Raw genomic sequence first — 14,337 nt, forward strand, 5'->3', positions numbered from 1 at the left:
TTCGATATAAAGTCCTGGGTGCCTAAATTTTATAAGCAACGTAAGTAAATAGGTTGAACACAAGTAATTGGTCAAGATTAAAGATTTTTACTTACTTTCCTATCTAGAAGTTCTGGAACTCTTTCATGAGATCATGTTGCCAATGTGGCCGAAAATTCGAGATGACCTTGTGAAATCCTGTGTTTCAGAATCTACTGTGTCCCCCACTGTTGTCAGCAATGAATTCTCTACGCACCTCGTGCAAGGTGATGTTGTAGGATGCCCTCCTTCGTACGAGTCATACTGCCTCCATGGTGGAGTGTGCAATTACGTTTCTGATCTGCAAGACTATGCCTGCAAGTAAGTACAGAGATTTGTGTGTTCTGTGCTGATGAATGGTAGCCTTAAGGCTCAGCTGAGTGCAGACAGTGAAGTGTTTGGCATAAATTATCTGTTATTCACTCGTGCTAGCAATTACCTTTAGACTCTGCTCTTTTCTGTAAGTGATCACTGTAAGTTTCTGAAAGCGGTCACTCCATTGACATCCATTGCAACTAGTAGTAGGACTGGATTTGTTCCCTAAGCACTCGATTGTTTGCTTTGGAAATGGGATAAGTTGTTATATGCCTTAGTGCTCATGGCTTTATGAAACAGGTGCTTGCTGTCTTTCCTGTATATATTGTGCTGACTTGTGCCTCCCTGTTGGCCTCGTTGTTCACGCATAACACTCACTGGGATGGAAAAGGACAGCTTTTTCTTGTCTTCCCCGACTGGGATCAAGGAGCAGAAGTCTGGTGTCAGCATCTTCCCTTACAGTTTGAAGAGTCTTGGTCCTTGGCAGAAAGGGTACAACATGGTGGTCTCTTGAAACTGGGAAGAGTACCAATGAGACCTTGAAAACAAGACCTACTTCCTCCTGTCAATATTTTTGTGAAGCCCAATTCCTGGGTGCCCGAATGCGGCTACTGAAAAAAGCAGAGAATATCCTGTCACCTGAAGTCAGCCTTGCCCTGGTCAATGTGGCAGCCTAGTCCTGTGGTATAATCAGAAAATCACAGAATGGTAGGGGTTGGAAGGGACCTCTGGAGATTACCTAGTCCACCCCCCCCCCGCTAAAGCAGGTTCACCTATAGCAGGTTGCACAGGATCACGTCCAGGTGGGTTTTGAAAGATCTCTAGAGGAGGAGACTCCACAACCAATCCTTCCTCCTGTCAATATTTTTGTGAAGCCCAATTCCTGGGTGCCCAAATGCGGCTACTGAAAAAAGCAGAGAATATCCTGTCACCTGAAGTCAGCCTTGCCCTGGTCAATGTGGCAGCCTAGTCCTGTGGTATAATCAGAAAATCACAGAATGGTAGGGGTTGGAAGGGACCTCTGGAGATTACCTAGTCCCCCCCCCCCCGCTAAAGCAGGTTCACCTATAGCAGGTTGCACAGGATCACGTCCAGGTGGGTTTTGAAAGTCTCCAGAGAAGGAGACACCACAGTCTCTCTGGGCAGCCTCTCCCAGTGCTCTGTCACCCTCAGAGTAAAGAAGTTTTTCCTCATGGTTAGATGGAACTTCCTGTGTTCTAGTTTGCGCCCTTTGCCCCTTGTCCTGTCACTGGGCACCACTGAAAAGAGTCTGGCCCCATCCTCTCGACACCCACCCTTTAGATATATTGATAAGCATCAATGAGATCCCCTCTCAGCCTTCTCTTCTCCAGGCTAAACAGACCCAGGTCCCTCAGCTTTTCCTCGTAAGAGAGATGCTTCAGTCGCCTAATCACCTTTGTAACCCTTCGCTGAACTCTCTCCAGTAAGTAGTTCTTGCTGGTGTTTAATCGCATAACGTGATTATATTCGAATTTGTGTAATAAACTCCTTCAAAAACAAGCATAAAAGAGTTTCCAGTGGGACAAATGCAAAGCTTGCCTCTACCCCTGGGGTCTCACCCGGCAAGTAGCGGATGGGTGCTGTTCCACAGTAGGCAAATCTCCCTCTGTGTCTCAGTAACTTGGGTGACACTGGTGTAACCTTGGGGTGAGGAGAGCAAGATTTGTGCTGAAGGATTTATTTGACCCAGCGTTCCTCCGTATCTTCCTTGTTCTGCACTGCATGAATCTCTGTACCAGGCCATTCCTGCAAGCCCGGTCAAATCCTAGGCTTTCTTGTTTTCAAATACGAGTGGTCTCTGCTGCCTACAGACCTCTGCGTATGCAGGAATATGAAAAGAATGTCTCTCATGTACATACATAGGAATGAAGCGGATGCTTTGTGCATGGATTTCCCAAGCTCAGCACAGCCCCTGGGCAAAGCCATTACAGGAGATAGATTCACGGTCATCTCTGGTATTTGTAATGAATTTTTAGCGTAAATTTTAGAGGCATTGAAATCTTGGGTTTTCACCACATTGAGTTTTTTCTATTGAAACTGAAAAGTCTACAACTGCAGAACTTTCAAACTGGGGTTTGTTCTCTTTTATTTGTTCGGTGTTAGTGCATGGAAAGAAGACAAAAGCACATATTCCGTTCTGGAAGTGGAGGCTGTTCAAAAAATTAAGGCATAACTGTGCTTAGCCGTTTTCTTGGGGGCCGGGGTTTGTGTGTGGACCTTGCTGAACTCTCACTAGATGGCAGCATTCATTCATGTAGCCTGTAATATTATTATATACCAGAACGAAGTCCTGGAAAAATGTTATCTAGCCAACATATCTAGCAAAACTCACATACCAAATGTGATTTGTGTTTTAACTACTAAATTTTAATTAGTAAAAGCTCTTACAGTAGAAAGTAGATCTTCTAGCTTGTTTGGAATTTGTGATCTTGTATTTGAAAAATCAGCATTTTTCTGCTTTCTGACATATATGCGTTCTAATTTGTGACAGAATGAGCGTGCTTGCACCTGATTTAATAATGAATGCTGATATAATGTTTTCACAACATTAGCTAAAAGCAGGTCAAATCCTGCTTCTTCTCATTTGACTATCACTTTTTTAACTTTAGCAAAACTAGAGTGATAAGAATTGAGTAGACTTTTCATTTTTTACATTTATTAATTTCCTTTTTTATGTCTCTCACCTTGTACAGTAAAACTAGCCTGAGATGTATTTCTCACTTCCTAGTAATTTTCATTTTAGGGGTTTTGGTAGGATATTTCTGTGTTGGGTTTTACAATGGTAAAAACAAACAAATAAACAAAAAATGCCTACAGAAGAAGCTTGTATTGAAACTAAGTTATAAAGATACTTCTAACTCACATGAGGTTTGGGGGTTTTTTTTGAAAAAAAACCACTTTCATTCGTCATTTATTTTAAAGTAAGGGTTCAGATTAAAATTTGATTTCCTTAACAAATTCACTCTGAAAATATGAGCGAGTTCTATACTGCCTATTTCAAAGAAAGGGAAGCTTGCAGCAGTTAAATGGAAAATCTTAGGGAAACACTAATCACACAGCAGGATTTAAGAGAATTTTTTTCCCTATCGTTTATAATCTCTCAGTATAATTCTTGTAATCTCTCTGTATAATTCTATAGGTGATTCAATAGCTTTACAGTAAAAAAAAAGTCTTCTGGTATTGATGTCTACAGATCTTGGCAGCCATTCCTTTAAAATCATTTTGTTTTCACCACTACTAAATTCAACCAGGTATTTCTTTAGCTGTTGCCAATGGTAAATCAATACGCAAGGTGAGTGAAGTGATGATCTGGGGTTTTTCCTCTGCTGCCAGTCACAAAGTGTGCTCGCTTCCTTTTGGCAGCTGTGTGACCGGCTATGTCGGGGAGCGGTGCCAATTCAGCGATCTGGAGTGGTGGGAGCAGCAGCACGCCGAGCGGGTGAAGAGGAGGAACATCACTATCACAGTGTGCATAGCAGCGCTCGTCTTCCTGTTGCTGCTGGGGCTCCTGGCCGCCTACTGCCACAGGTAGCGCTTCCAAACACACATCGCGAGGGTGTGGCACAGGGACGGAGGTGCTGCTTTCACAGAGGGCTCACGGTGAAGAACGTGAGCTGTTCCTCAGCTAGTGGAAATTGCCATGTCATCCTTGCTACTCTTTTGCTTTTCAGGAACTTGATCGATGAATAACTCATAAAGTGCCGGCATGTTCCTTGCCTGCAGTACTCACGTTGGTGTCAGTGAGTGACGTGTGTGTGAGGAAGAAGAATAGACCTTACTAGGTTTGAAGAGGAGCTGTAATTTGTATAGATGAGAGTTCAGGAGCATGCTATATACTTCTGCCTTGGGTTCCCTTGAGAGCTTTAGATGTCTGAAACTGTCGTGGTAGGGTTTGGCTTTTCTCTGCTGGCTATCCCATTAGTTTAGTTTTGCTTCCTTTTCAGTGTAAATCAGCACTTGAAAGTTTCCTTGCCCTTGAGAAAAGCAACATACTAAGATTCCAATAGCAAAATTCTACAGTGGTGCCTCCAGCAATGAATGGGAAAACAGGTTTCCTGACGGTAGAAAGAGTAAAATCAGGGATGTGAGCCTAAGGCACATCTTCTGAAAAGCACTCCCTGTCATTTTCCATGGCTGTAATAAATTTTGAGGTTTGGGATTCTTCTCATGGCAAAAAGAATCTCTGCATTCACCATTTAAGAACCCAGTCTGATGTGAAATTAAATGTCATTGATGTCCCTTGGACATTCAGCATTTAATAGGTTAGAGTCTTATGGCTATGACCTTGGCAGATAACTGTTCTCAAAGGCTCTTGTTTAAAAATATATTTATATTTAAAAGGAAATAAACAACAGGCCAGACAGCAGCCAAATCAAGAGTCTACTGCTGTGGCTGACCTGCCCTCTGTGTGCAGAGGTTTTGTTTAAATTAATTTTAAAATTAGGCATAAAAATTTAAGCTACAGAAGTTAACTATGGAAGCTGATATTTTCCATTCTTATTTAATGGTTCCTAGCATATTTAGCCCATGAAAGTAGAGAAGCTGCCAAGTTTCTTATTTCTATTAACTAATGGTAGAGGTCTAGAATTAACTAAGTGCAGCCTGGTTTATTCTCATGACCTAGGATTCAGAAGCTACTCAATGGAATGATACATACAGAATAGAAAAATTCTGAGGTTCTTCTATTTCCTGTATATGTCATATAAGCTGTCATGAAAAATAGCCAGAATATGGCTGGTTTTAAGATGTGAAGATACTCATTCTCTTCCTTTCCCCTCTCCTGTCGTTTCTCCCTGATTTACCTTTCTTTATTGCCAAATGCTTTTGATCACTATAACTGTTTACCTCAACACAAAGTTTTCAATTACATGCTTGACTGAATTTGTTCTGCAGCTATTACTATCATAACTAGATCAAAATGAAACCACTGACCTAAAATTCCTATTTCACTGGAATCTGGAAATCAGTAGTTGGGCTGAAAATGCCATACTGCTTTTTCACACAATCTACTGTATTTTGAAACGAAGATGAAGACTCTAATAGTCCTGTTCCTTCCCCTGTAAAATGGAGATGATAATCTCCATTTAATTAGAGGAGATCTACACCTGTCAATTTGAAAAAAGGGTGAACTGGAGGCCAAGAATACCGAAGTGTTTTGTTGGTCTGTTCAATGATTGTAGTCTGCTGAAGAGCATTGTGTTATTCTTCCTTCGAGGTACGTAGTCTGGCTGTATAGTATGCCAAATTTCCTATCTTCCTTGGGAAGCAAGGAAACAACTCTTTTTGAACAAAGAACCAAAATGTGAATCACAGATTTAACACCCACAACTCCTCCACCTCAACCATCCAAGGCCATGCAAAAAAATCGATGATAGGACTGGGATTAGGATTGAGAAATTCTTGGCCTCCTGCCCATGCTCGGTCAACTAGATTTCACTGCCTTGTCTGCTTGTGCTCAGTCACACATGAAGACTCCCGTGCCTGCCAAGTCCATCTGGCATCTGTTACTCCGCGTGCTGTAAAGTAAGATGTAGAATTAGTGATCCTCTTGAGGGGGCATCCCCCTCAGGACCATGCCTGTGCATGAGCTCTGTGCAATGGATTTTATAACTCTTGAGTAATGGGCTTGAGTTTTATCAGTGTTATGAGCTGCAATGCAGAACAAGCCCATCCAGGTGACGAAGCATGAACAACAGCCTTGCCACAGTGTCAGGAAAAGTCAACTGGACTAATTTACCATATTTCTTAGCATTCTGTTCTGTGGATATACCCTCAGATCTGACACCTATTTGATTTTCTATTAGCAGTGCCAGTCTAATCCTCTACTGGAGACAATTATTACTATTTTTTTTAATGTTTGAATACACAGGAACCTGTTACAGAGAATCTGGGGAGAAAACCCATGGTGGAGACAGGTCTTTCTCATTTCTAGCAAAATATTGTATTTTCATGAAAGGAGCGACATATGATGATTATTGCAGACGCGCTTTCCCAGTTAGTGTATGAATGGGATGTAGAAATAAAAGGAAAATGCCTGTTTTCTTGCAAATGTGTCTATTATATTTCATTTAAAATAGATCAAGTAAAATGATGTTATAACCTGAGACTTTGGGAATTTGAGGAATGTAGCATTAATCTTGTTAGCTGATGTCTAGAAGGAGAAAAATCATGTATATAAAGTCAGTAAAGATGTCCTGATTTGGAGCTCAAGCAGTGTAAATGAGCTCTTTTTCTTATGACCATGTTGGGACCCATATGGGCTTTTAATACTGCCTAACGAGGGGTTGCTGTTCAGCTGCAAAAATAACAGTTTTTAAATTTATGGAAGTAGCCACTTAGAGCTGATTATTCATATCCTTTTCTAACTCCTGATTGTACTTTTGGCTTTTTTTCCCTTTGAGCTAATTCTGTTGGTCATACTTTTTCCTGGAAATGTCTTAGTCCCAAGCTTTTTGAAGCTTTCCATTTCTTTATTTTACAGTAATTTCTGAGGTTGTTGTTTTTCATAGATGATGAAGACGGGTGCAGAAGTGACTTTCATAGTTGTAACTATTAATGGTGCACAAAAGTACAGTCAGGTATTTATATCTGTGCTTCATTGTATTGGCTGAAACCTAAATCTTTATGAGGAATGCATTATAAATAGATAACATGAGAAAATGGAAAGGGGTAGTTAAAATTATGAGGCCTATTTTTTTTCTAATGAATGAGCCTTTACAGATGGCACATTAGAACAAACATTTGTTCACTTCTTACTGACTTCTGTTTCCGGCAAGCTTTTTGTGAACCACTGCGCAGTAATAGACCCTTTCAAACCGATGATAGAAAACTAAATATATGTCCCTTCAATAAATACTTCTAGAATAACGTGTGAAAGGAAGCAGCATCTGTTCCTCCCAAAGCAAAATAATTTGTTTCAGCTTTCTGTTCTGTTGCAGAAGTCAGAACTTGTATAAGAAGAATCTCTACGCAGAAGCGATAAGAGATGCCGGCAGCTGCGCTGACAATGAGAACATGACAACTACCAGCAACAAGTCTCGGGTAACTATGTTAATATGGAGTGGAGAGGGAAGCAGGAAGGATCAAAGAGTGTTAGGGATCCACTTGAGATTATCCATCAAATAATTCACATCTTAAATAAATTAAATAACTGCTAGAGTCATCAAGTGCTTTGCAGTGAACCCTAGTTCATCTTACCTCATTGTTATCCCTCAAAGTTCACAGCTGCCTGAGTGTATTGCAGCCATTAGCCAGTGTTATTGTTAGCTTTGAACACAACAGTTGGGGAACTGTGTTCTAAATTAAGGAAATGGCAATGTGATGACATGGCATATCACGGCGTTATTTTCACAGGAAAGTATGCCCTCTGTAAAAAAGGCTTCTTGGAAACCAAGTATTGTCTGTGCTACATGAGATGTTGAACTTTATTTTGGCGGTTGATGAAATTAAATGTCTTTGTATTAGAGGCTGCTGCCTTGTAAAGAAAACCAACCAGGATGTTACTGAGCAGCTTTTGAGTCAATATAAAATACCAGTTTTACACTGGTCTATGTAGAAATGCCATCATGAGCTCGTTGAACTGGCCTATTTCTGTTGTTGTTTTTTGAAGTTGCATCGGAGAATTTGGCCCCTTGATATCTGATCTAAGGACCTAATTCTCCCCGGCACTAAAATGACATTACACTGCAGGGTGGTTGCAATTGAAACTTGAAGTTGTCAAAAATGGCATAATTGTCATCTGTGTCTACTTCTGTGCCCAGCCTGAGGCTCCTTTCTCAGAATGGTATGACTTACCCTGAGAGCTTGTCTGCACACATGTATCATTCATCCCTGAATAATGAGCTGCTGTAATGCAGGTAGCACCGTACTTGTCCAGGTAGCATCCCGTTAGCTAAGCAGCATACGCTCTTCAAAACAAGCACAGCTATGCCAGTGGAAAAGATTGCTGGAAAAGTTTATACTTCTATGGGATGACGATTAACTCTAGAGAGACACATACCTTTTAACTAGTGTAACTGCACACGTTTTTCTAGTGTAGGTGTTATTGCAAGTTTCTAAAGCCTTCCAACTGTAGCTGGAATGGTACAAGAACCATGTGCACAAGAGTCATGGTCACAAAAGAATTTGACTTTAAATGGCCTGCAGTTGGACCTCGTGCCAAATCTTTGAGTCCAGAAAGAGATAAGTTTGTTCTATTCAGGAGTCTGTTTGAGGGGTTGAATATCATGGAATATTTGTAGTGCAAATCGACGTATTTTTAATCAACCTGAAGAAGGCTTCACAAATGGTTTAGATTGAGTGTTTGGCAGGATTTGTGGGTGGGAAGCCACTGAAACACACTACCAAGCATATGTTTGTACTGAATTGACCTTTCCTTGGTTAAGACTTACTGTTCGAAAAAAAAAACCTGTCAGTTGGTCAACTGCATAATCTTGTGGACCTTTTTTTCCCAGCACTTTGTTCCTCCAGATACTGGACAGCAAATTACTGAATCAGAATGATGCCATCATTTGTTAAGGGCAGACACAAAAACCACAGCATGCAAAACACGTGAGGCTGGGAAGATCAGAAATGTGTGTTGGGACAGAGAACAGCTCATTGCCTGGGAGCAGTGCTGTAGGAGGCCTACAGCTCATCAGCTCTGCCCCCACCTGCTGTTGTCCCTACAGTTAATGCCAATGGTCAACGACGATTTTGCTGATTATAGGCGTAATTAGACAGCTAAGCAATGGACTGAATCAACAAAAACAAATCCAAGCTACTCATCAATTACATACTTGTGTTGAATTTCATCATGCATTCTGCCCTGGGAGACTTCAAATACATTAATAAAGTAATTTATTGCAAATAGCTTGTTGCAGGCTAGAAGAGGAAATCGCTGACCCTTTGCTAATTACCGCTGCTTACATGGTAATGGATTCCCGTGATTCCATGGACGCAGTTTTCTCTGTGCTGATGTAGCCATTGAGTGTTAAGTTCACTGGAACTTCATGCCTGTGTGCACTCAGGTTAGAAACTGTAGAGCTGCCAAAAAGCACCAGGAAGTTGTCCATTTCTACTGTTCACTTGAAGTGGATTATCGGGGAGCTTTATGTAAAAAAAAAAGGATTACACTACATGGAGATAGAAAACTCCATAGCTCCTCAGCTCTTAAGGTACTGGAATAGGGTTTTGGGTGCTATTGATTTACACAGCATTATTAATCCTAATGGAGGACTTTGTATGGGCACTGGATGATGCAGGAACTCTGAAGAGCTCATGAAGTTCACTCCTTTTGTAGCCCATAGTGCTACTGCTCATTTGTGAGGCTGTGGAGAGAGAGTGCATAGACTTTCTCGGTTTTGCCCATCTAGGTTAAGGTAGAGGAAAACAAGATTTTACACTCTCACACACATCAAATGCTAGGTGTTTTGATACTGAAACCACACCTGTAAATTGTACCAGTGATATTCACTATTCTCTTTACTACCTCTATTCTGCCAGGTGAGGCTACATTTAGCTGAGCGTATGCCTGGGTATTTTTTCACATTTGTATTAGGGTTCCCTAAGACAGGCTAGGTTTGTCCTAGAGATATGTAAGCCTTGGTAAGCTTCTGCACATCCATGCAGTTTAATGCTATTCCGAGACTTTTTATCCAGCAAGCGTTCTGCTTTGCTGAGTCAAAGATATTTTGCAGAACTCTGTGTAGCTGAATCTCCTCTGGGGGTCTGTAACACGTGGGTTAGCAGCTGTTAACCTACAGATTTTATGTAAATGAACTGATGCCTAAATAGTCACACCTGCTACATCTGTGATCCACCTACATAAATCCACCAATTACTCACATGGACCACTGAATCTGTCTGTCCTTCCACTGCAACATCTTATTTACAAAGTTTTATCTTCTTCCCTGTCTCTGCTCTTTAAACATCCCACCTTTACTGCCTTTATACCACATATAATTCTATAATATCTCAGCACAATGCTTCATGTTGCTCTCCCCTGCTCCCGTTTGTTCTGTTTTCCCCCCTGGTCTTTTCAGCGTGTTCCTCCAGAGGGTCCTGTCTTCTGGTTCTGACATGTCACTTCCGCTGTCACCATGGGACGATGGAACCTCACCCCCCAGGTGGTGCTGAGAGCCAGAAAGGGAGGCTTGCTTCCTTTCCCTTTCCTAGGAAATCTGACAGGATTTCCTGCTGTCTGGTTGCAGGTCTTTTTAATACTTTTAAAGTGGCCCTCAGTACTATGGAGAGGATTTATTTTCATTAACTTTTTTTCTTGCATCTGGAAAGGTTGATTTTCAAGGACAGAGAATGAGTAGTTCTTTACTAGATTGGGACTGCATACTTCCCAAAGAAAGGCCAGGACTGTCATCAACTCAAATGTTTAATTATCTGCAGGGGAAGGGTCATCCTAGAAGCCAGAATGACCTTTTTCCCCCTGCTCTGGTTGGAGCATGTGGCCCTTCTAGTTTGTCTCTTGGGTTTCAGAAAACCGGTTCATTTTATATTAATTTGGGTTCTGTATATTTTGGCATATTGTATGTATTTGCAGTGTGTGGTTGTTAAGGAGTGTAACAGTTCTCTGGAGACTAAAGCGGTTGATCTAATTGAGTGTGAGACAGCAGATCCTCATCCTGCCTGTCCTTCAGAATATGGTGAGTAGGATTTCCTTCCTTATTAGATCTCTCTTCACCTTTGTACTGGCAGAAGCAGTGGCTTATAGAGGAGACAGAGAAATAAAAGTTGTATTTCTGGACTGTTTAAAGCTGCTGTGCAGAGCAGAAGCCATGTTTGAATTACTGTGAGAGACCATTCAGTGCATATTATTGATGACGCATTACACTACAACAGGGCTTACACACTCCTAAGAAGCCACATGCTTCCTGTGATAGTAATATCTTTTTTTTTTTTTGTGGCTTATAGAGGAGACAGAGAAATAAAAGTTGTATTTCTGGACTGTTTAAAGCTGCTGTGCAGAGCAGAAGCCATGTTTGAATTACTGTGAGAGACCATTCAGTGCATATTATTGATGACGCATTACACTACAACAGGGCTTACACACTCCTAAGAAGCCACATGCTTCCTGTGATAGTAATATCTTTTTTTTTTTTTTGCATTTATATAGAACTTCATAGGTTTGTTTCATTGCAAGTGAAGTTACGCCCATCTAAAGGGGAATGTATATCTGCAGAGTGATGTATTCTGACTGTCCTTACTCATTCAGGGAAGACTAGTGAAATGATGTGAAGAGTCCAGGTCTCCCCAGACAACTTTTCCTTGCGGCAGCTGGGGTTTTTTTGTTAAACAAAGTGTTTGACTGCTTGGGGAGTATTTGGTGCTTAAACAACGTTGAGGTGAGTGGAGGAGATATGCCTCCCATCCATGGTGCAAAGACAGGAGGCAGCACAGAAGCAGACAACGGGCTTCCATGGCCCACAGGTTACCAGCTGAAGTTTTAGGAAATGCTGTCTTGTAGGTAGCAACAGAAGCTCCTAACTGCTCAGATGATGAGAACTGATGAAGACTGATATGCTTCATCATTTGCCTTATTTACACATATACCCTGTAACTACAGAAGTTACTAGAGAACCCTGGCATCAGTCATTTAAAAATACACAAAGACAAATTTTTCAGGATACTTGAATACGCAGGCATCTTGTGAAATTTTCAGAATTGCCCATCCTGTCCTTAGACATATATTGGGAAGTCACTTTATGAATCATTAGAATATATACCTCGTGTTTACTTGGTTGGACTAATATTGTGAACATGTGTAGATCTGTACCGTCTAGCAAAGGATGCCTGATGTTTCCCATTAGGAGGCTCTGTTTTCATTTATAGTTTTATCCAATCCAGCTATTGGAACAGAAATTTCCCATGGCAGGTGTCTGATTTTTTCCTAGTTGGCTCAACCATTTTAGGCCACAAGACTGGTAAATAATCTGATAACTTTTCCAGCATGTTAAAGGAAGATCTTATACCATGCCAGGGAATAATTCTAAGACCTTTCCACTTCGGAGCAGGGGCTTTAATTTTGCCAGGCAGTTAATCTTCCTGCCTTAGGCATGCTTTTCTCCCTATTCTTATGTATTAAAACAGAAAACCATGAAATTTGGCTAGGACAAGTAATTTCTTAAAACCTAAAACAAGTTCTTGACTTTGCCTTTTATTTCATTCTTTTGACATAAGTTGGTTTTGTAATTTTCTGAACACAATTCTCTGCTTCCTTTCATAGCTTTCCTCTCTCAAAGCTGCCATTAGCTTTCTTTTAGCTTAGATGTTGCAAAGCTTCTCAAATGGCTTTCAGTAATACCTATCCATTTTCTCCAGTGGAAGAACAGCCTATAACATACGACAAAGCAGCAAAGACTTTGGCAGAAGAGGAGAAAGAACAAGGCAGTCAACAAGAGATTCCTGTTGCTGAGAAACCACATCGGCCTATGGGAGCAGCAAAGGGCCATCCTCAGGATCCCTGGAGCATCCACTCCAAGCCCTTACTGGAAAGGGAGCTTGCTGCACCAGCCAGTCTGCTGATGCAGCCAGACTAGAAGCAGCATGGGCTTGAGTGGGAAGAGAAGGAAAACTCATGAAACACTGAAGCAACCTTCGTTGTTTCTTTAAAATCTGCTTTAGGAAAAAAAAATTACCAAACCCAAATCAAACCAGAATGGAAAAGTCGAGAAGTCTTTGCCATTCCTCCCCTGTAATCTCTGCTTGAAAGAATTACTGTGAGCAATGTATTAGCAACGAGTTCTCCATAAGTATCACTTTAAGCTCACTGCTGCTAAATTCATTAACTGCCTGCTACAAGGACACTAAGGGGAAAAGAGACGAGTGGGTGATTTGCTAGAGATAAGTATTTTCTGATGGAGTTTGTCGCAAGTAGTGGTCTTTACACATACACAGAGTCCAGAAATCGCCTAGAAAATGGGCCACAAGGACAACTGTAGAGAAACTGGAATGGCTGATGATGCTGGAAAATGAGTTAAAAATGGATCTTTTTATTAAAATATTGTTCATGGACAATTTATGCCTCTCCCCAGCACTGCTGTCAGGCCAATGTAACTTCTTGGACCTCACCGGAGATATTCTTTTATCTGATTCTGTAAGCGAGCACTGAATGGGATCTTGCATTTCTCAGGTTTTATGGGCTGGAGGATTGCTTGTGAGCATATGGCACTAATGATGGTCACATCTATGAGGTGAGAGGTAACGCTTGAAAGGGTAAGGTGATTCTTCCACTACATTTTCCAGTCTACAATGGTCCTTCAGAGCATTACAGGATTGTTTTTGGACTGAGGCAGTGGGCATGAGTCAGCTTTCAGCCCTCATGCGAGGAAGAATGTACTGAGCTGTCCTTGCTTCGCAGCGTCTGGCAGCAAAACCTGATCCACTGTACGTACAGCACATGGAGAAGGCAGTCTAGCTAGCTGCCGTTCCAAGAGAACAGGAGGAGTGGGACAAACAAACCAACCCCCTCTGTTTTGGACTGACTTCCACATAATGGATTTGTGCTGCCTGATAAAATCCTTGGGAATGATTGGAAAATAATTGGAAACACCAATTTTTCTTGTAACTGGCTTTCTAACAGCTAGTCATCTAGTTATTCCAGTTATCTACTAAGAACTAACTCACTTATAAAGCTCTGTTGTGTGCAGAGTTATAACTTAGGTTTTTATTATATCAAGTGATTTTCATCACTGGTCTTGACTTCGGAAGTCTGTTTCCAGGACATTTTGGAAGATATCTGGAAATCAGCTAGATTACTAATAATACTTTAATGGTAGAGGATCTCTCAGTCCTCTGACTTTGAAGCCTACTACTGTAACTATTGGACACCTTCTTTAAACTCCATTACAGTGCCTACCACTACCGGGGTAATGGTGGAAAATGTTATTAATTTGTGTGTTTACCATCCTGATTTCTGTTTTTTCAGAATCCTGCTAGAAAGGTATGGGATGGTGCCATTTGGTAACCAGCTCTGTAGGCCAATAATGGGAA

The 14,337-nt window shown here is 41.2% G+C and overlaps 1 protein-coding gene across 1 annotated transcript in view; it reads left to right on the top strand.

Annotated features, from left to right (window-relative positions):
* Positions 1 to 12,884, top strand: part of EGF (epidermal growth factor) — a 63,962-nt gene extending 51,078 nt beyond the window's left edge. Inside the window, exons 21-25 of the mRNA XM_010142786.1 lie at positions 189 to 339; positions 3,718 to 3,882; positions 7,293 to 7,395; positions 10,889 to 10,991; positions 12,667 to 12,884. Coding sequence (XP_010141088.1) covers positions 189 to 339; positions 3,718 to 3,882; positions 7,293 to 7,395; positions 10,889 to 10,991; positions 12,667 to 12,884 — 740 coding nt within the window. The remainder of the gene's footprint in view (positions 1 to 188; positions 340 to 3,717; positions 3,883 to 7,292; positions 7,396 to 10,888; positions 10,992 to 12,666) is intronic.
* Positions 12,885 to 14,337: the final 1,453 nt, after the last annotated feature.

The sequence above is a fragment of the Buceros rhinoceros genome, unplaced genomic scaffold (assembly GCF_000710305.1).
Source record: "Buceros rhinoceros silvestris isolate BGI_N320 unplaced genomic scaffold, ASM71030v1 scaffold8269, whole genome shotgun sequence".
NCBI lineage: Eukaryota > Metazoa > Chordata > Aves > Bucerotiformes > Bucerotidae > Buceros > Buceros rhinoceros.